This window comes from Nicotiana tomentosiformis, chromosome 9 (assembly GCF_000390325.3).
Source record: "Nicotiana tomentosiformis chromosome 9, ASM39032v3, whole genome shotgun sequence".
NCBI classification, from domain to species: Eukaryota; Viridiplantae; Streptophyta; class Magnoliopsida; order Solanales; family Solanaceae; genus Nicotiana; species Nicotiana tomentosiformis.
Window position 1 is genome coordinate 44,274,884 of NC_090820.1, and position 23,364 is coordinate 44,298,247.

Here is a 23,364-nt window from a genome sequence, read left to right on the forward strand (position 1 = left end):
CCCCAGGAACCCGTCCCAACATACCAACACATCCCCCAATACGATACAGACTTAGTTGAAACCTCAATTCACGCCAAACAACATCGAAACTACGAATCGACGATCAAACTTCTTTGAACTTTTAAAATTTAAAACTTCGACGAACGTGTCTGAACCATACCAAAATATTTCGGAATTACGCCAAACTTTGCGTACGAATCATAAATCACAATATGAACCTATTACAAGGCTCGAAACCTCAAACGGACATCGATAATATCAAAGTCCACTTCAAGCCAAACTTATGAAATTCTTAAACCTTCAAAAATGTTAACTTTCCATAATAAATGCTGAAATGTTCCCGGGTGGCCCGATGCTCAACCCGAACATACGCCCAAGTCCGAAATCATCATATGAACCTATTGGAACCTTCAAATCCCGATTCCAAGGTCGTTTGCTCAAAAGTCAAATCTTAGCCAATTCTTTCAACTTAAGGCTTCTGAAATTGGAATTTTCTTTCCAAATCAACTCCGAACTTTCTGAAATTCAATTCCGACCATACGTACAAGTCATAATACCTGAAGTGAAGCTACTCAAGGCCTCAAACCTCCGAACGACGCACTAGAGCTCAAAACGACAGGTCGGGTCATTACAAGTTAAGTGCAGATGAATTATTGGTGGGGCCACATTTTATATATAGCGCGGTTATTTACCGCGCTATACCTTAACAGACAAAATTGTCATTAAGGTATAGCACGGTGAATAACCGCGCTATATATAAAATGGCGCCCAATTGTTTTTAACCTCTTTGTGTTGCTTGAATCCAAAAGAACCACACTTTGGTTCCGAACTCTTAGCAAAATGTCATTCGCTTTTTTTACTATTTAAAAATAGATTTCACAATAGATCAAATTGTAATTACAATATAAATATTTTCTAATATTTAGACCTTTAAAATTAACTAATTTTATTTATTATGTACTTTCTCATTTGAACTATGTAAAAATTTCTTATATTTAGGAATCTAATATTGAGTTAGATTTTACTTAGATAATTTTTCTGTATTTACTATAGCTATTTTCCTTAAATATGACCCTTCCACATTTCCAAGTTTAACACGTTAGGAATTGTAATGAATTTCTTTTTGCAGAGTTTTTGTGTTCGTCTAATTTTGTAGAATTAAACACCTAAGAATCAACAAGCATGTTTTCTAATTCAAATTCTTTGTCCATTTTTTTGGACAATGTGTGTAGTGTAAATTCTAATTTTCACATGTGGACAAAGTGTTTAAGGTGATATTTTATATACTTTAATATAAATACTTTTATTAGTGCTGATGGATAACACGTACATCATATTATATATTAAACATAATTGTCATTTAATTATTTTCAATATAAAATTTTAAAATTAACTAAAAGTTTTGCCATAACAGAAACTCTTAATATTTAAAAATTTAAAATTGAATAATATATTAATTTACACTAATTATTATTTATTTAAATTGCGTAAATAACTATAACTTCTTATTTTAATTCATATCCAAAGAAGAAAAATCGATTGTTTAATTTAAAATTCTTATTTAACAAGATCTAATAACAACTGAATAATGTATATGAACAAACTAAGTTGCACCGATTTTGACAATTTTATTTTGAATTAAGGAATAATCGAAATATCAAGGTATATTATCTTCTATTTTGAATGATAAATTCAATTAAAATTACTATATTTTCAATTCAAATGAGAGAAATGAGTTTGAATATAATGATGAACAAATAAACCTAAAAGGTAAAGTCCACAAAGAATAACTAATAACTATTTTTACAAAAATTGATAATATCATTTCGTGTTCCTTCGATATTCAATGATATTTCAAGTTCTCAAACTTTGTGTCTTTTGCTTTGTAAATATATACAACCTTTAAATCTCTTTGTAGATGTTACTAACATTTGCGCTAAAATATTTTAAATTCATTATAATAATAATTAATTATCAAAAACACAAAAGAGATATTGCATTTTTTAAAGAAAAAAAAAAGAACACTAGTTTTGGAAACTTGATTTGAAGAAATACGTGAGGGAATAGTATGGTTGTACATTAAGATGAAGCAAGAAAAAATACATAATTATATTCTCACAAATAACAATCATATATGAATATATGACAATTAACAATTGAAAAATATCATTTTTAAAAGTTGATTTTTCAATTATTCTTTACTTTCACGCGCCCAAAGAAGAGAGTAGATATCCACACTCTTTAACAGACCAACATCCACGGGGTATTAGTTATCAAATAGTCATAGGGTAACTAAGACTATAATTTATTGGGGTTTTTTTTTTAAACATAAGCTCTATATTTTTCGCTAAATAGATTACCATAGTCCTTTTAGAATTCATTAATAATAAGTAATTTCATTACAAACTTAAAATCTTACTTCTATAAAAATAAATATCCGGATGGGTGGTTATGTACTTGGAAATAAAAAAAAAAACTCACTCCAAATCGAAGAAAGAGTAGATCAATAAAAAAAATGTATCGGTTGAATAACACCTTTTGCAATAGTAATTTAGTTTTTTCTAATATGTTGGAAACAATTCCTGTGATATTTCATATTGATTAAAGTAATAGAACAATTGCAGTTTGGTCCTGAGAATTTCTTCCTTCGTTGACGTTACCTAAATAGGATCAACACTTTTTTAGAAACTTACATTTTTGTTAATTTTAATTTTATAACTCATACACAAGTTTTAATATAATATTTATGTAATTGTTTAACATTTTATATTCATTGATATAAGGTACACGCGCAACACGCGTAAATATATATATATATATATATATATATATATAAGCAATATTAATTTACACAATTAAAATAAGGAGCAAATTTATGTAACTTAAATAGTAGGATTTCGTATATAACTCAAATAAGGAAAGATTTAATAATCGAAATTTTAGTTGATTTTGAAGTCCTAAATATTTGAACAATAACTTAAATTATCATTTTGTCTAATGTAAAATTTATTTTTAAAGGATAAAAAAAGCGAACAACATTATAATAAGGGATTCATGCTTTTAATATAGTATAAAATAGATAGATAAATTTTGTTATCGTCGGAAGCTCCTCCTTCTCCATTGCAGCCTATTTAAACTAGGGGTGTCAATGGATCTTTAAAAATCGACTAAAACGACCGAACCGAACCGTACCGCATCAATTATTTTCTTTTAATAAAATCGTAGGTTTTTTTTATATAAACTTATAACCACGCCAAGTAATAGGGTAGGTTTTTAATTTTATAAAAAATTAACCGAAAAATACCGAATAAATTTATATATGAAAAATGTATTTTATATACTAAGTTTAAAACTAACAAAGCATTAAGTTTTTTTCTTAGGTCTTGGGATTATAAAAATTGCTACAAGTGACCAGATAATTAATCTTCAAAGTCCCAACTTCCATACCTATTAAACTATTCATATTGAAGCTTAATTAGTTCCAACATCTTGAGTAGCAAGTATTGGATATCTTTGCTCTAGTATGATTTAAATTTCTCTTGATGGATACTAATCTTCTAATAAGCTCTATTCTTGAGTCACAACTAGATTATTATCTTTTTTCACTCGTATGATTTATATTTCTCTTATCTTTGCTTCATTTATTTTACGCTACCATAGAATAGTGGGATGAATCTCTATTCTGGACATCTTTCATGTTCCTTTGATCATCACTTTTAAAATAGTAAAAATGTCTAGAGAGTTTTAACAAAGTCCTATGCAAGTACACGTTTATCGCATTCTAACTTCAAGTAGCGATTCTTACGTGACGTTTTTAAAAAATACCAAAATATTAATCGAACTGTAGAGATACCGTAGAGAAACCGAGATGATTGGGACGGTTTCGAAAAGTCTAATTTGATTATACAAAATGAAATAACCGAAAAATTAATATGATATAAAATTTATAAATAAAGTAATAAATCGACCGAACCGAATCATTGACGCCCCCTCATTCAAGCTAAGCAACTGATGATTACTCATATTCACATCTTTATAAGTAAACAATTGAAAGTGTACCGATCAGTGTTCACCATCAAACAACAATATAATTATTATGTGATGGCATTTTCTTTTGCAATTTCCGGTTTCCTTTGCTCAACTAACAATTCCTCTATACTTGACTTTACAAAGTAGTTTATATTTGTTAAAAATAATATGATCTTATCAGTTTTTAACTTAATGTATTTATTTTTTCTTTTATCCTATTACAAAAGATAATGAAAAGCGTAGTCACGCCCTGCATTAACAGGATGCAGATGACTAACGTGATATTTAGACTGGTTCTACGTAACCAAATAGAGTATCACACACTTGCAATGACAATTCCGATGACCTTGCGACAGAATATTGGAGCACTAAAATTGGAGCCCCAAATCGACGAGCAATTTACTTACTACTGCTCCACTTTAATAGGATAAGAAAATTAATCCTAGCAAAATATAGACATAGAAAACAAACCAAATAAAAGGACACCAACTCCTGCTTGCATATTGTCAAATAAGTCTAAAGCTGTCTCCAAAGTGAACTAGTTACCAACCCATTCAGATGCTGGGAACAAATACTTGTAGCATATTGTTTGAGAGATATAAAGTTAGAGCCATTATAAGTCACAAACATCAAAAGAAGCACCGTGTACCTTGCCAATAAGATGTCAATGGCAAACAAGAAAGCCAATAATACTAGCTCTCTTTTAGTAAAAGAGAGTAAAGTTTTCTACACAAGAGACGCCAAACGCCATGAGTTACTGCAGATATTTCAGCAAGAAGTTAGACCTTGCGTTTGCGCCTGGAAATTGGAATCTCTATTGTGCCCTCAATCGTGCTTACCACCTTAGCTTGAAAAGTTTCTTCCTTCCCATCGTTATCAACTATAAAGGTAATGTAGTATTCAAAGTCACGACAACCTGTTGGAGCTGGTTGTTTGAAACCAGACTCCATGAGCGAGAAAGTTGAAGATGAAGAAGAAGAGACAAGGAAAGAGAAATTGGAGCTTTGGTCTGCACAAAAGCTTGGTCACATTGACCAAAACTCTTTATCTCCTTTTGATACAAAGCAACTGTCCACTTTTCACTTTAGTGCATGTGAGCACGTGACCCACAAATAAGAATAGTACATTTATTGAATAAAGTAGTTGTTTTTATATTCTTTTGTATACTATGTAAATAACAATGTAAAGGCACGGGAAAAAGCAGAAAACTTCTTTCCATCACTATCTTTTCCTTTTCAATATTCTTACATGGTATCAGAGCAGTGAAAGCTCGAACCATCAGTCGTCTTCCTCATCTTCATATCAATTGTAAACAATGTCGGATAACACTGCAAACACAGTGGCTCTGAACACCACTGGAGGAATCCCCACCATCGACTCAAACCATGCATACTTTCTTCATTCTTCTGATGCACCGGGAATGTCTCTTGTCAACACAACTTTTGATGGAAAAGGATTCCAAGGATGGAGAAGGTCCGTGCTTATAGCACTATCTACTAAAAATAAAATAGGATTCATCAATGGTGCTTGCCCTACTCCAACTCTCACTTCCAGAGACTATCAGCCTTGGAGCAGGTGTAATGACATGGTAACATCCTGGTTGCTCAACTTATTGTCCAAAGACATAGGAGATAGTGTCATTTACTCTGAATCTGCTAAAGATCTCTGGACCAGCCTTGAACATAGGTTTGGTCAGTCAAATGGAGCTAAGCTCTATCACCTGAAGAAGGAATTATCAAGGTTAGTACAGGGAACTAGTGACATAGCAAGCTATTTTACAAAACTCAAACGTTTATGGGATGAATTGGATTCACTTAATTGTGATGTGAAGTGCAGTTGTTTGTGTGTCTCTGAAGGGAAGCAAAAATTGAAAAAGTCACTAGATGATGAAAGGCTTATTCAGTTTCTTATGGGTTTAAATGATAGTTATGGCCAAGCAAGGGGAACCATCCTAATGATGAACCCCCTACCAAGCATAAACCATGCATATTCCCTAGTATTGCAAGATGAAAGCCAGAAAGAAGTTTTTTCTAACCCACTCATTTCTCCAGATTCTTCATCTTTCATGGCAACAAATCAAAACGACTTTGCACAAAGGAGTGCAAGGCAGATGCAAAGGAACCAAATGCAACATCAAAAGTTTGGGAACAACATCCAAAAAGTGACTAACTCTACTCAAAGGAACACAACTTTCAGGGGAAAGAAAACTAAGTTTAACCATAATGTAACATGCAGTCATTGCAAGAAAGTAGGTCATATTGTCAGTGATTGCTACAGAATTATAGGTTTCCCAGAAGACTTTGAATTCACAAAGGGAAATCAAGTTCACGCCAGAAGCAATGGAGCATTTCAAATTAAAGAATCAGATCAGAACATCAGCAATCAAAATGAAGTACTCAATCAACACCTCTCACATGATCAATTTTCACAGCTGGTACAACTGATCAAGCAGGTTAAAGATGCAGATTCAGGAAATTCTGAAACAAATATCAATGCAAATGTTGTGGCTGGTACTATTGCTAGATATTCCGGAACTTGTCTTTCAGTTTTTAATTCTAGTTCATGGATTATTGATTCTGGAGCATCTGAACACATGTGTTTTGACTCAAATGCCTATTTCCTGACACCTCTCCCAGTTCCATTAAACATAAATCTGCCTAATTCTTTCAAAGTCATTGTCACTCACATAAGAAGAATATCTATTCTTCCTGATTTCATTTTAGAAAATGTATTACATGTACCTAGTTTCAGATACAATCTATTATCTGTTAACAGGTTTTGTTTACAATTTCATTCTATCCTCTTTTTTACCTCTAGTAACTGTATGTTGCAGGGGCTTTTAGTGAAGAGGGCACAAGTTTTTGGTAAGGCAAGGGATGGACTCTACCTTTTGGAACCAACTGGAGTTAGAAATAGCACAAGTCTGGTACCACCTTCAGTTTTAAATCAAAATGTCTTTAGTCAATTGTCAGTCTTATCTGCAAGCTCAGTTTCAGATGTAAGCCTTTGGCACATTAGGTTAGGGCATTTGCCCTTTTCAGCAATGAAACATCTCAGTTTTATTTCTTTACCTTCTAGCTCTGATTGATTCTGTCAAATTTTTCCTAAAGCTAGGCAAACCAGAATTCTTTTTCCATTAAGTCAAATTAAATCAACAAGGGCGTTTGAGTTAATCCATGCAGATGTTTGGGGGCCTTACAAGGAGTCAACTTACAATGATTTTAAGTATTTCTTGACAGTTGTAGATGATTATAGTAGGGCAGTTTGGACTTTCCTTATGAGCACCAAAAGCAATGTTTTTGGACTCCTTAAAAATTTTCTCACAATGGTGGAAAGACAGTTTGGTGTAAAGGTACAAAAATTAAGAACAGATAATGCTTTTGAACTTGGGAAAGGTTCTCAGGAGGCAGCATTTTTAGCCTCTCAAGGAGTGCTACATCAAACATCGTGTGTGGCAACCCCTCAACAGAATGGAGTGGTTGAGAGGAAGCACAGACATCTTCTGGAATTTGCAAAGGCTTTGTTGTTTCAATCTAAGCTTCCTCTTTCTTATTGGGGAGAATGTGTACTAACTGCAACATATTTGATCAATAGGTTACCTTCTAGAGTGCTTCAAGGAAGGACACCTTGTTTTGTTCTATTCAAACAAAAATCCTCTTATGAACTATTGAAGTGCTTTGCTTGTCTTTGCTTTGTATCTACTTTGACTAGCGAAAGAGGTAAGTTTGACCCAAGGGCAAAGCCCTGTGTGTTCTTAGGTTATCCTTTGGGGCAGAAAGGTTATAAAGTTCTAGAGTTAGATACAAGAAGAGTAAGTGTATCTAGAGATGTATACTTCTATGAAAATTAGTACCCTTTTGCCTCTACTACTATACCTACAGATTCTTTTTTTTCCTGTTACATCATCCCTAGAACATAGTGTAGACTCTTCATCAGAACACATAAAGGATGAGCCCGTTATTCCTGGCTCACCCTTACCTTCACTTCCTAGCTTTTCAAACCCAAGCAACTCTAGCACCCTTCCTTCAACCTCAGGTACAAGTTCTATTTCCCAACCTAGATCATTTTCTTATTCACCCTTACCTATATCCCTTCCTGAAGTCAGGAAATCCACTAGAACACATAATCCACCCTCATATCTCCAGGAATATGTGTGCAACTCAGTCTTTCTCACAGACCTCACAAACTCTTGCTTCAATGCACCAATCCAGCCCATGGTTCTACCCTTCACAGCTCTTTCTCCTATCAATCAGTCTATACTTAATTCCACTTCCTACCTTGTTGAACCTACTTCTTACTCGCAGGCATCTTTACACCCAGGGTGGCAGGAAGCAATGGAAAAAGAATTAGAAGCTCTAGAGCTTAACAAAACCTGGGAGGTTGTGCCTTTACCTAGTGGAAAGAAAGCTCTTCCTTGCAAATGGGTCTACAAAGTGAAATACAAGTCTGATCGATATTTGGAAAGATTCAAAGCTCGTTTAGTTATTAGGGGAGATATTCAAAGAGAAGGGATAGACTTTACTGAGATTTTTTCCCCAGTTGTAAAAATGACAACAATTAGGTGCTTACTTGTTATTGCAGTGAAAAAGGGATGGAAGGTGTCACAACTAGATATGAATAATGCCTTCTTGCATGGGGATTTGCAAGAAGAAGTGTTTATGAAATTTCCAGCAGGGACAACACCACCTTCACCCAATCATGTCTATCTTTTGAAAAAATCACTATATGGACTACGGCAAACCTCAAGGCAGTGGTATGCAAGGCTCACTGCACTCCTAAATTTTAAAGGATATTCACATTCTTTAAATGATTATTCCTTATTTTTTAAACAATCAGCAGGAATGATTACCATAGTTGCAGTTTACGTTGATGATATTCTAATCACAGGGGATGACCCTACTGAGCAGGCAGACCTCAAACCTTTCCTTCACTCTGAATTTAAAATAAAGGACCTAGGAGATGCACATTATTTTTTGGGATTTGAGATTATAAGGGAAGCACATGGAATAATTTTGACTCAAAGGCGTTTTACCTTAGATCTCTTGTCTAAATTTGATTGCATGAGCATGCACCCGGTTTCTTCTCCTTTGAATCCTACTCAGAAATTGCGAGCAGAGGCACGGACTTTGCTCCAAGATCCCACTTATTATCGTCGGTTGTTAGGAAAGTTGAATTTTCTAACACACACCAGGCCGGACTTATCCTTTGCGGTGCAACATCTTAGCCAATTCATGCAAATACCCCGTCAACCCCATTTAGATGCTACATTTCATTGCCTCGGGTATCTCCTCAAGGACCCAGGATTAGGGCTTTTTCTGAATTCAAAGCCTAATTATCAGCTCCTTGCTTTCTGTGATTCCGATTGGGAATCTTGTCCTCAATCTCGCAAGTCCATTAGCGGGTTCTTCATCAGCTTTGGGGGTTCTCCTGTTTCCTTGAAATTAAAGAAACAAACATCAGTGTCATTATCCTCTGCTGAAGCAGAGTATAGATCTATGCAGAGAGTCACAGCAGAGGTTACCTGGTTAGTTTGTCTATTGACTGATCTTTCGATTTCCCCTCCATTGCCAATAGATCTCTTCTCCGACAGTCAGGCCGCCATTCACATAGCGAAAAATCCAGTTTTTCATGAGCGTACCAAGCATGTGGAGTTAGATTGTCACTTTGTCCGACAACAATTTCTGGCCGGAATCATCTCTCTTTCTTACATTCCTTCACGTTCTCAGGTGGCTGACATTTTTACTAAACCCTTAGCAGGACCCGCACACAACTCCATTATTGGCAAGTTGGGTGTGGTTACACCCCCCTCCAACTTGAGGGGGGGTGTTGGAGCTGGTTGTTTGAAACCAGACTCCATGACCGAGAAAGTTGAAGATGAAGAAGAAGAGACAAGGAAAGAGAAATTGAAGCTTTGGTCTGCACAAAAGCTTGGTCACATTGACCAAAACTCTTTATCTCCTTTTGATACAAAGCAGCTGTCCACTTTCACTTTAGTGCATGTGAGCACGTGACCCACAAATAAGAATAGTACATTTATTGAATAAAGTAGATTAATTTGATATTTCATAACATTGACCTTCCTTAACCGTTATTCCCTTTATATCTGAGCATTTAATGAATAAAAATCTTTAAAACTTTGTAATTTTTAGTCTCTAAAAGTTACTAATATATTTGTGGAGAAGGCACTGGGGTCGTATATTTATATATCATACTCTTAGGAGAAGTGAAATGACACATCTTTTAGACCAGAAAAACTTTGGATCTTTTCTCTCTTTTTTGTTTGTTTGCATTTTTCTTATTTTGTTATTACCTTATCCAAAAAGTCTAAAAGTGACTAATACAAGATAAGAGAAAGACTCAAGATCATTTATAATGTTGCAAAGCTAATAATCACGGTAATATACTAATGTTATAATAATTACCTTTGTTGTAAAGTCTCTTTTTCTACTCTAATAGTGGATATATAATGTATATTGTATTTGATAATGTGGTATATCTTTTTCTGAATCAACTCTTGATCTCCCCGACTCTACTTTTAATGTCAACATTTGGCATGATTTCCCTATTTTTCTGTTTCTAGGTTATGAAACCAAATAGGAATCTTGATCAAGTTGTGGATGAGATTGCTAGCTAGAATGATCTTGGCTTCTACAAGAACTCTGAGTTCTATGAAATTACTTTATCCGGTTTTATTCATCCATATATTCTTTGGCAAATTCTTTTAGAAGAAGAACGTAGTGACATATTCAAAGGACCTTAGAGCAAGTTATTATATTGTATATGAGCAATTTGAGAATTGGTTCACCTCTTCATTTGCTATTTTCAAAATAGTTTTATAAAACAGGTATTACTATCATGTTATGGGAAGATGGCAGTGGAATAAACATTATGAAGATGCTAGAGACGTTTCATAATTTCTTTTTTGTCATTTCTTCCTTTCACTGTAATGGTTTATTTTTTATTTTTTTATACAAATATTTCATGTTGCATTTACTGTCAGTTTTGTCCTTTTAGTACGTACAAGGGATGAAGTGTGGATTCTAAGTTTAAATTGTAGTCACAATGATATCTCGTAGGAATTTGTTGCATGAGCTCTATGGGGATCATAATTTAAATAGTGTTTTTTTCTTTTAAGCTGCTTAGTTGATTATTGATCAAGTTATATTTAGGGATAAATAAATGATGTTTTTATGTAATAGCAAGCTTAACTGATTATTATAGACTGTGGTCTTCTTTTAAAAAACTTACATGTTTATTTTAATTTTTTTTGATCGCGCAAAGCGCGAGCAAGTACACTAGTTGAAGCATAACCCTTGATCTTGTCCACGAACTTGGATTACGTTCAAATCCTATTATGGGGTAGATGGGAGCAAACATGCACGGCCCAGGGTGTTCATCAAACTCAAAACCCTATTAAGATGCATAAAAATAATCAGATGAGCACTGCAACAGAGTAAATAGGTTAATATTTTAGGGCATAATTCAGCAATTGAATTCTGAGTGATTTGAACAAAGAGAGTAAAATTTAATCACAAACTTGATAGTTGAAAACTTACCACAATAGGATGTGTTTTCATGGAGCAGATCCTGTCATATACACAAGAGGGTGAAAGGGAAGTTGTTATGATTCTCCAAAATTTCAGTTGTCACACAAAAAATACCGCCAATTGTAGTGGATAGCAGTGGTGTAGGTAGGTAATTTTTGTAAGCGGTGTCGATACAGAAAGAAGTGAAAAATGAACACCATTTAGCACAATTCAGATCATATTGGTTTCAAGTTTGTTGAATATTCCCGTTCCAGAATAATTCAAATAATTTGTTATCAGAGTATCGGTGACCAAATGGATTCTGGCTTCACTTATTAGTTGTTCCTTCGTAAAAGGTATGAAGTTCAAGCCTCGTTGACATCTCTTTTTTATACGCAGATAAAGGCTCAAATTTAATTTTTTTTACTGAGATTCAAAACCTCGAACATGCTCGCAGAAATGAGGCGCTTCACCACCGAACCCACGAGCTCCTTTTTTTTTTTTTTTTAATGCCAAAACATGCCCGTATACAATAAGTATACCAAAAAGATCGAAGAAAACCATACACAAAGACATGGTTTCTAAATAAGAGACCCAATCATCTATACATATGGGAACCTCGTAAGTGCACCAAAACTAAGTAAGGGAAAAGAAGCTATTCCTCCAATTTCTAAAATGTTTCTCTACTCCATCAATTTCTCTCCAATTTCTCTTTCTCCGTATGGTCCACATAAGAGCTAAGGGAGCAACATCCCATGCCCTACGTCTTCTCCCAGGAGCTCCTTGTGAGGAGCAGTGTCATTTTGTTTTCTTTATATACAATTTTCTTTTGCTTCTGCTTTTGCATTATATATGTTTATTTACTAAAACATTTCCGAGGAAGTAGCGTCGGATGACTGCACTTAACATTAACTCGTGTCCGCCCCCGGTGAATACTTGGCTGGTGATAAAAACATATTTACATACCAACAGAAAAAGCCTACAAAAACCATAAATCATTTTCGCTTCAAACCCAAACCATATCTTAGACGAACTGTAAACATGTAATTTTTGCAACTTCCAGTCCAGCAAGTATTGAATTCCTTTTCCCATTCATTTAGGAAAATTCCAAGTTAATGCTTTGTGTATTGGTATTACCATTAGCTTGGAGTTTTGTTGATTACAGCGAAAATATACAGCTGAATAGGAAAGCACAAGGAACTTCGAACATCCAACAAAAGAGTACTAACTCTAGTTCCATCTCTAAAATCAATTTTTGGGCCATCTACCTGTAAAATGCAAGAAAAACAAGACACGAGGAGAAAAATAGTCCAGGTGCATACAAGTTCACTCGGACACACTGATCTGAGAACAACAAAAAAAGAGAAAAACAAAGAGGTGGACGTGATAGATGAAAAACAAAGAGAAGGGAAAGAGACCACCAGATTCTGCAGAGAAATTAGGCATGATATTTATTTCCTTATTTAGTTTTTACTAGTTAGGTGTTCAACTCAAGAGAAAGGAGGCCAAACGTACACTCCAAATCATGCTTTGACCTTCCCACGAGCTTCAGAATAAAACCTCCGCTTCTTCTTCTTAGGCTTAACTCAAAAATATCAGTCAATTTTATGCCTAAAGACCTAACAGAAGACGTGAAACCAAAATTACATACAGCCAAGTAAGGTGCCTTGCACTTAACAGAAGGTCAAAATGCAATTAGGCCCTTTCTAATGCCTGTTCAAGAAGTGCTCTTGCAAAAACTGAAAAAGATCCACCATCCTACTTCATACAGTGCAGTGCCTCAGAACTAAGTACGCCAAACATGCAGTTTTATTAGATATTCTATACACATCATCAGGTTATACACATGTCATACAGGAAAAAAGCAATCTGAAATCCACAGATGTCAAAAAGCTACAATGTCCACCATCCCCTCCCAACCCATGAAAAAATAGGGGACCTGAACCAGCTTGACCGCGCATAGATGTTGAATAACCCAAAAAGGAGGAATGCGATATTAAGTGTTTGCACATAAAATTCCATATCTTCTTGAGCCATGTATAGAAAAATATGCATATTAGAAACGGGATTGATTCATGTTATTCACACAGAGATATAGACACTAACTAAACTACACTAGTAATTCCAGTACTCTTCTTATTTTTCACACATTATAACTATTACACCAAACTCATCCCCAGCAAACAGCAAATAAAACAACTTATACAACTTTCTTTTGCTAATCCTCACTAATAGTAAAATAGAAGATTATATTGAAACAAGTTGTACTGTTTATATAAGCATCTATTTGATTGGGGAAACACAAGGATGCCTTGCAGAGTAACTTTGAATTGTATAAAAGATGTTCTCGGAACTTGTATCCTCTTCTCTCTCTCCCTCTCTCTTTGTTTTTCACTTTAATTGCTTCCAGTATATATAAGTTATTAGTTAAATTTTGAGGAATAAACAAGAAGTTAGTTACAACAAGTATCAAAATTTAAGGCGTAGTATTTTTACAAGTCAAATATGCACAAATTAAGTTGGCGTTTGTTAAGCTACTAAATTTTTCTTTAACCTTGTGGGCAGGGTTACCCGGTAGAGTTATCCGATACTAGTTGGAGATAGAGGTAGTAAGTTCTTAGTGGAATAGAGTTAGGAGCAATCTCACCCGAACACCATCATCATCAAAAATAAAAGATAAATAAGTGATGGAATAAGCAATTAAAAGGAATGGTAGTAATGAACATACATCGCTCTCGTGAAGCTGTTGATAGTACTTGATAAAGACGTCCTTATTTGGCCACGTCATCCAATCATCCGAATCATACCCGGACGACTCTTCCTCCTTCCCTTTTAGTGATCCGGACGACTCTTCCTTCCCATTTTGGTCTCCATCCTCAACGGGGGCGGATCTATGTACATGGTTCGAGGTGGTACGCCACCCGCAAGTTTCGGCAAAAACCTTATGTATATATGTAAATAAGTATAAGAAATAGGATATATATTTAAAGTGTCACCCGTAGAACAAAAGTGGCAAAGGTGCTAGTGGCAAAGGTCTGCTTTTTCGTTCAGCAAGGCAAGAGTTCGAATCTAAGCGGAGCAAATAAATTTTTGGCTTACATTCAATTACAATTTAAGAAAATTAAGTACACTATACACACACTCTTCTATATTTTATAGTAAATATTTTACTTTTCTTTTTGTTTGTTTAAGGAAATTAAGTACACTACACAACACACTCTTCCATATTTTATAGTAAATGTTTTACTTTTCTGTTTGTTTGTTTAAGTGTAAACAAATAAGATAAAATAATAATAAAAGTACTCTTTATAGAATATTCTCTTATAATTAAAGGTAAAACAATGCCCCAATTCCCCAAGTCCACTTTTCCCTTTCCTTTTCTCCAATTCTCGTTGTTTCAGCCTTCATTCATGCCACTACTTCTGCTTCTTACTTCTCTGTTAGACTGTTACTGTAAGCATTTATTTTGCTTTACCTTTGTGAATACTTCACACCTTCATTGCTCACTAGTCATTGCACTACGTCCACCATTGTAAAGTTTCCTCAATCCTCACCTCCTCATGTTTATTTCTTAACCCTATGTGGCTATTTTTTTCCCATCAAATATATGTTCTTGCTATGTTTTTGTTTTGTATTTAGTTGGATATTAGTGTTCTTGCTAAACTTTATTGTCACTATTTTAATTTTTTTGTTATGTATTTCATTGGTTGTGTTTGAAAATCAAATGCCTCTTAAATGGTTTTACTGTAGAATTTAAAATAACTAAACTTATTGATGGTATGACCTGGTAGAAATTATTCTATATTTCTCACTGGAATGAACTTCTATTTTATAGGAATTGATTGAGATGGATAAATTTATCACGAAGTTGGACCATTCTCAACCAAGTCCTAGTTGTCAATCCTTGGTCCAAGTGAATGCCAATCATTCCTATCTTATAAATGAACTCGATTTGGGGTCACTTAAAGGCGAACCAGGAGAAAGAATACCTATTGATGACTATAACCCTAGAATACGAGATGAAGTAAGAAAACATTACATTCAACAAGGTCCTTGTCAACCTTCCAAGCATCAATTTCCCAAAACTCAAATAGGAGGAAGAATGTGTCAATTTGTTCCAAGTTGGTTCAATAGTCAATTTTCTAAATGGTTGGAGTATAGTGTGAAGAAAGATGCGGCATTTTGTTTATGTTATTATTTGTTCAAAAATAAATTTATTCATGAAAGTGCGGGTGAATTTTATACAAAAAATAGTTTTAGGGCTTGGAATAAGGGTCTTGAAAGATTGCGTTTACATGTTGGTGATGTTAATAGTGTCCATGATAAATGTTTCAAGAAGATGCTAGATTTATCAAATCATCATCAATCAATTCAAGTTGTTTTTAATAAGCACTCAGAGAAGTTGAAAAGTGAGTATTGAATCCGTTTAGAAGCATCAATTGATGTGGCAAGACTTCTATTGTTGTATGGATTGCCTTTTAGGGGCCATGACGAAAGTGAATCTTCAACAAATCAAGGCCTCTTTCTAGGATTCTTACGATGGCATGGGGACAAGCATCCGGATGTGGGAAAAGTAATATTAGAAAATGCTCCACAAAATGATGCTTTGACTTGCCCTATGATCCAAAAGGATACTATTAATGCTTGTGCAAAAGAAATATTAAAGGCTATAATTGGAGACTTGAATGGAGATTATTTTGATATATTAGTTGATAAGGTTAAAGATATCTCACACAAAGAACAAATGGCTCTTGTTTTGTTTTATGTTGATAAAAATGGTGAAGTGGTAGAGCGATTTGTTGGTCTTGTCCATGTTAGTGATACATCGGCATGCTCATTGAAGGAAGCAATCTACTCTTTGCTTTCGGACCACTTACTAAGTCCGTCTCAAATACGCGAACAAGGTTATGATGGAGCTAGTAACATAAGGGGAGAGATAAGTGGTCTTAAGATTTTGATTATGAAAGACAGCTCATCGGCATATAACATTCATTGTTTTGCTTATCAATTGCAATTAGCACTTATAATTATGTCTAAAAAGCATTTGGATGTCGAAGACTTCTTTTGTCATGTTACTAATGTGTTGAATATCATTGGAGTATCTTTTAAGCGCAGAGATTTGCTTCGCCATATTCAAGCTGAAAAACTGGAGCAATTACTTGAGTCCGGTGAAATTCATACCGGGCGAGGACTAAATCAAGAATGCGGGCTTCAAAGATCAGGTGATACTCGTTGGGGATCACATTTTAAAACATTAGATAACTTTATTATTATTATTATTATTATTTTCTCATCTATTATTTGTGTGCTTGAAGTGATTGAATATGAAGGTTCTACCTCAAATGAGAGAAATCAAGCAAAATATCTTTTGAGTGAGATAATAACATTCAAATTTGTTTTTATGTTTCACTTGATATTGAAAGTTTTGGCAATGTCAAATGAGTTGAACAAGATCCTACAAAAGAGAGATCAAGATATTGTTAATGCCGTGGAGTTTCTTAATATTACAAAGAAAAGATTGTAAGATATGAGGGAAACTGGATGGGAATCTTTGCTAGATGATGTTTCCTCATTTTGTCATATGCATGATATTATGATTCCCAAGATGGATGAATCATATTTTCCTGGAAAGTCGAAGCGTAAGTTTTCTGGTATTTGTTATTCACATCACTTGCGTGTTGATATCTTTTATGCTGTAATTGATGTGCAACTTCAAGAGCTTAATGGCCGTTTTGATATAGTGAGTAGCGATTTGCTTCTTGGGATGGCTAGTTTGAATCCAGCCAATTCCTTTACTAATTTTGATAAAGGTAGAATAATGACTTTAGCAAAATGTTACCCAAATGAATTTGATGAAGTACACATTCGAGACTTGAGCTATCAACTAGATACTTTCATAATTCATGTGCGAGTTGGCAATCCCAAGTTCTCCTACTTGCAAGGAATTAGTGATTTGGCAAAAGTATTGATTGAGACAAATCTTGTGGAGACTTATTCGTATGTTTATTTATTTGTGAAGTTAACTCTGATTTTACCTGTTGCTACCGCAACTATGGAGAGAGCATTCTCATCCATGAAGCAGATAAAGAATGAAGAGAGGAACAACATGGGTGATCAATATTTAAATGATTGTTTAATTTGTTACATAGAGCGTGATGTATTTGCAAATATAAGTAATGATGTCATTATTGATCGTTTTCAAAATATGAAAGCTCGTCGAGGACAATTGTAAATAGATTGTGTATGATATTAAAAATATTATTGGAAGTTTTATGCTTTGCGTCAATTAGTTATAGTTATTATATTTTCTTTCGTTTGATCTATTTGTCTATATACCCCGAAGTCCCGAATCGACGCTCGAGTTCATCACATCGATTAGGTTGATACCGATAACCCCTAAATTCTGGATCCGCCTTTGATCCTCAACCTTCAATTCATCCTTGTTACCCTCCTCCGCGACCCCAGTTCCACATGCAGACATAATTGTAACCCTAAACTAGCGGAATTTCGTTTTATGTGAGCTATCTGTGTGTGTTTTTCCTATGATAGGATGGCCGTCTTTTGGGGTCGTCCGATAAAAGTGTAATGGGCAAACCCCTTTTCCTCCCTAAATTTTGGCTTGGTGTTCTTACTTAAATACCAACTTTATACTACTTCAGCGCCTCCGTCTGGATGAATTGGCAACTAAAGACCATTCTTGGGTAAAAACTTAAACAAACCAACAAATAAATGACACATATTATTATAGTTAACTATACTTATTAGTATTAAACTATAGGTAACTATGTATGTATTTTTTACTTGAAATATTAATATAAAAAATAGGCAAAGTACATAAGTTACCCCTAAGTTATGCACCAAATCGATGTTACACACTTTCTAACCATGAAAATTATCTTACACATTTAATTTTTTCAAAGTGTAGCTGTAGACAATAAATTGCGTCGAGAAAATAAAATCAGACCGAAAAATATTGCAACAATTGTAATATTTTATTTCAAATATTTGAGTGTTATAATCTCTATGATTCCTCTGATTCTTCATTTCAACAATAAATAAATTCAAGGGCCTTTGAGCTTGATCTTGAATCTATATTTGTTGCCACGAATGATGATCTTGAATTTAACTAGCACGAACTTTGATTTGAACTAGTATTCTTTGAACCTTGATTTGTTCTTCTTCTTGAGTTTGAACTTGATTTCTTGAACTTGAACTTGATTGCTTGAAACTTGTAGAGAAATTTGCGGCGTTCGATCCACGAGCTCTTTCTTGCTTCTTGTTATAACTTCTGGTGTCTTTTCTGAGTTATGAAGACCCATATTTATAGTTGTGGGAGGGAAGAGTTATGATAAGAACAAACTCTTTCTGACCAATCAAATTGAAGAGTGACAAGGCTGCAATTTGATTGGCCAGAACATGTCACTTGTACATGTGGTACGATTTCATTGGTCTTTTAATGTGACTTGACATGCCTTGTCATTTTTAACACGTGGCATGATCCTATTGGCTCTTCTGTTTGACTTGCCGTGCCACGTCATTCGACACGTGGCACCAAACTGGACTTCTAGGAAGATGATATATTGGGCCTAATGAAATGGGCTCATCATTTGTAGCCCATCTAAATGGGCTAGCCTAGTCAATATTTATTGGACTCAAGTAATTAATCCAATCATATTAGCACATAACATTCATTTGGACTAATATATGTTTAACTTGGGATTAAATTCAAATTTCTTATAAATTTAATAAAATATTAATTGCCTACGAACGCTCTCTACTTCAAGACTTGACGGGGTATTGAACCTTTGGTGACTAGGCTTGAAGTATTAACTTGATTATGGGATACACCTTACATATGCCAAAAGAGATAATAACTAACATCTTATAGCACATCAAATGGTGACGTGGAGAACACAAATTATTGCCACGTCTAATAATAACTTTTGGTATCTTTTTTTGTATCCACGTAAGACTTCAAAATGGTGCCAAACTTTTCTAGTTACGAGAAAAGCAACATTAGTCATTATTGTAATAGCACTGTGTTGTTTCAAGTTTTGTTGAACCATTTCACAATTGGATCCACGTTTGTCTTAACAATAAAAAATGAGACTTCACTCCCTTATTGGATAAATAGACTAAGACGGGCAAAACTAGACCGACGTCCTATTCAAGTCTATTATGGATTGCCCATTTCGCCGCCGCCAACAAGGCGACTCCGGAAAGGTGTCTGATTATAATTCCCATCCCACATCGGCAGTAATTTGCAACAGCCCTCTTTCGACACTTATATAAATAGACTCTTGCTCTCCAATTGTAGGCATCCATTCGCAGTAATTGCAAGTCATATTGAGTCTAGTTTTGTAGATTCGGAAGCATTGACGCGAAGATAATTTTTTTTTTTTTTTATTGTGCTTCTCTTCCTTTGTTGTTATTTTCTCTTTTGTAGGCCAAAAAAAAAGGTCGTTGAGTGCCAAGTTGACGGGTAACTCCATGGCGTCCCATAGAAGGATAAATCCATCACGGCATATAGATGATCAAATGCTCTAACAACATATAGGAGGATAAATCCCTCGCAATATATAGACGGACAAATCCACATCAACATATAAACGGATAAATCCATATCAACATATAGATGGACGAATCCTCATCACCATATAGACGGACAAATCCAAATCAAAATATAGAAGGATAAATCCATGCCATCATGCTTGTTGTTTAAAAGGTCTCGGGTCGAATGAAATCGCCATCTTGAGAGAGAATTACAAATGCACACAACCAACAAGATAAGAATGTTGCCAGATACGCGCCTTCCCTCTTTTCATGCCGAACCCCAACATTAGCAAACATTGTCTCATCCGCGCTAGACCATGCAACTACTTATGGTATAGCTCCAGTGGAGTTGTGTGTCGACTTCAAATGGGTAGATTTTTTCTCCCTCCTTGCTAGAGCAAGTTTATATCTCAAGTCTCTCTTGCACCAAAATTCAATCCACTTGCTAAATAAGACCTTTGGATCATGACTCTCCCCTTCTTGAAGATGGTTAAAGGCGATAAACAGGTATCCACATGCTCGAGGAGTAAATCTTTCATTCTTCTCATTAACACTTGTGAGTTTGATAGCTTCGGGCACAACTTCTTCGTAGGGAGAACCTCCAATAGGTAAACCACCAATCGTATGTAAATACCAAAGAGATATCGATAGTTCCCCGGCTGATGTTAGTAAAGTATTTGTTGTGGGACACCAAGCTTCAAAAAGGTTCGCAAGATGTTTGAATTTCAATCATATGTAAATAAAGAAGCAAGACGGCATCATAAATTCTTATTGTCTCCAAAGCCCGTTGACTTCTACCAAGTATGTCCTCAGCCCATTCCCAATATCCTGGGATGTGATGATATTCACCGTCAATTCTCAAAGTATCTCCCCAACGTATCTCCCTTTGAATCATACGCCGTCCCAGGCAAGGAAAGGTACTCGCGATATTGAGTTTTCGTTGGTAAAGAGTCTGAAGGGACCACATTTTGGTTGGTTTTTGGTTGTGCTCTAAAGTTCAATCTACCAATGGAGAAAATTCTACAGAGGAGGCCACAAATTTGAATATCGACCAACTAGTGGAGGGTAAGTCAACAACTTGGTTATACCATCCCCCTCCCTTCCCTCCCCCATTCGTAGCAACAATTATGAGATACTTGCATTTGGAGGATGGAGATGTGTAGTCTCTAAAGTGAACCATCTCTTCAAAACTGCATAAGCGAAAGAAAAAAAAAGATTTGTAAATATTAAGTCAACGACAATTGACAAAAGGATGAGAAGATTCTAGTCCTTTGTGCTTTAGGCAAATTTCTATATGCGATTAAGAATTTTTTTCCTTCTATATGCTATCATGGGTTTAATCTTCTATGTATTGATATGGATTTATCTGTCTATATATTGATGTGGATTTGTCTGTCTGTATGTTGCGAGGGATTTATCCTCTTATATGTTATTGGAGCATTTGATCATCTATATGCCGTGATGGATTTATGCTTCTATGGGACATCATGGAGCTGCCCGTCAACTTGGCACTCAATAACCTTTCTACCCATTTGAAGTCGACGCACAACCCCACTGGAGCTATACCATAAGTAGTTGTATGGTATAGCACGGATGAGACGATGTTTGCTAATCTTGGGGTTCAACATGAAAAGAGAGAAGGCATGTATCTGGCAACATTTTTATCTTGTTGGTTGTGTGCATTTGTATTTCCCTCTCAAGATGGAGATTTCATTCGACCCAAGACCTTTAAAACTGCGAGCATGATGGCATATGGATGGAAATTTAGCCTTGCAATCCCAGTTCTAGCGAGCATCTATTATGGTTTAAACAAGATCTCTAAATCCTCGCAGCTTGAGCATATCAAAATCTCTTTTCCCATTCATTATGTATACGGTTGGTTTGCTCACTACTTCAGGACACACTATGGGCTAAGGACCATATGTTCCATTGATGGTGGCGTATTCTGAAGAAGGTGCTGCAAGGTATTTGGATGATACAAATGCAAGAAAACGCATTCATCAAGCGGATAATGCATCTTGGACTTCTACTATGCCGGAGGGGTCCGAACCTTACTATTTTGAGGATAATGATAAAGCATCGGAACCAAAAGTCAATTATTTTATGAGTATCTGTTTTAATTATTTTCCTTTGAGGTATGGAAACTCTTTCGTTCTTGAACCATATAGTCCATATAGATTCAGCCATCAATTTGGATTTTATCAGACGAGTCCTGGTATTTTGAAAAATGACCTTCGTAGCGCCTCATTAGAAGAAGGACTCAGATTTTGGCAAATTTGTGTGTCACAAAATTTCACCAACGTGAGGGCGACCTTTCCCCCGACTATATCTACAGCAAAAAAGCTATTTTCGTCAGAGTACAGATCCTAGTGAACAAGAGTACATGGGAGCTTTCTTGAATATCATTTAGAATCTTTGGTGACTTTTGTTGGGCCAATCACTGTTGCACCTTTAGAGATCACGCCTCAAGAGCATAACAAGGAGGACAAACCTCCTACTTTCACTACTAGAAAAACTGGTTTTAGCGATGGACAAATTCTGTAGCTAAACAGAAATATCCGTCGCTAATATCATTTAGCGACGGATTAGCGACGGATTATCAAGAAATTCTGCTAGCTACGGGTGATTTAGCAACAGATCAGTGACGGCGTTCGTAGCTAATTCTAATTTTTTTTGTAGTATTTGAAATCCAAAGTGGTTGCACCACGCGACATCAAGGGACCTCCATATAAAGAAGCTCAAAAAAAGAAAGGACCTTCTCAGGCCCATCAAGTCCATGAGGGTTCCTTTCCATTAGGCACTGTTGTCCCTACCTCCAACAAATGCCCATCCCAAAATGAGAGTGATAGTAGTCATGGCGATCAAAACTTCAAGCGGGTGAAGCCATAATCAAATAAACAAGGAGACACTGACTTGGGTGTAGTCGAGATTACTGACAGTATTGGCAATGCTTCAAGGACTTTGATGATCATTAAATAGGTAATGCTTAAAACTTTCATATTGCCTTATAACATATAGGTAACTTCACTAATCGTTTATCTTTTTTTTATATGCATCCATAAGGTGATCATATTTCGATAGAGTCACACCAAAGCAAGCCAGAGGATAGTAGTGAATCTGTGGCGAATCTGGACTCGAGAAAATAACCTCTGATATCTAAGTCGGACCTAGAGGCGACTTTCATTCCTAATCTTGGAGTAAAATCGGGACCTAATTTTTACCAACGATTAGCACTAACGATGTCTATCTTTGACGG

General features: G+C 35.3%; 2 protein-coding genes and 1 long non-coding RNA gene across 3 annotated transcripts; 2 read left to right on the forward strand and 1 right to left on the reverse strand.

Moving 5' to 3' along the window:
- Positions 1 to 9,233: 9,233 nt before the first annotated feature.
- On the reverse strand, positions 9,234 to 14,456 carry LOC104116034 (uncharacterized). Its single transcript, XR_001973207.3, has 3 exons — positions 14,284 to 14,456; positions 9,551 to 11,439; positions 9,234 to 9,463 (listed from the first exon to the last, which is right to left on the reverse strand). It is a non-coding gene; the product is annotated as an uncharacterized lncRNA (long non-coding RNA).
- A 337-nt stretch (positions 14,457 to 14,793) lies between these two features.
- Positions 14,794 to 17,079, forward strand: LOC104116035 (uncharacterized). Its single transcript, XM_070184778.1, has 3 exons — positions 14,794 to 14,824; positions 14,957 to 15,008; positions 16,038 to 17,079. Exons 1-3 carry the CDS (start codon positions 14,794 to 14,796, stop codon positions 17,077 to 17,079), a joined length of 1,125 nt encoding a protein of 374 aa, XP_070040879.1.
- A 3-nt stretch (positions 17,080 to 17,082) lies between these two features.
- LOC138898694 (uncharacterized) lies at positions 17,083 to 17,787 on the forward strand. The gene has a single exon (XM_070184779.1). The coding sequence runs from the start codon at positions 17,083 to 17,085 to the stop codon at positions 17,785 to 17,787; it is 705 nt and encodes a 234-aa protein (XP_070040880.1).
- The last annotated feature ends 5,577 nt before the right edge of the window (positions 17,788 to 23,364 follow it).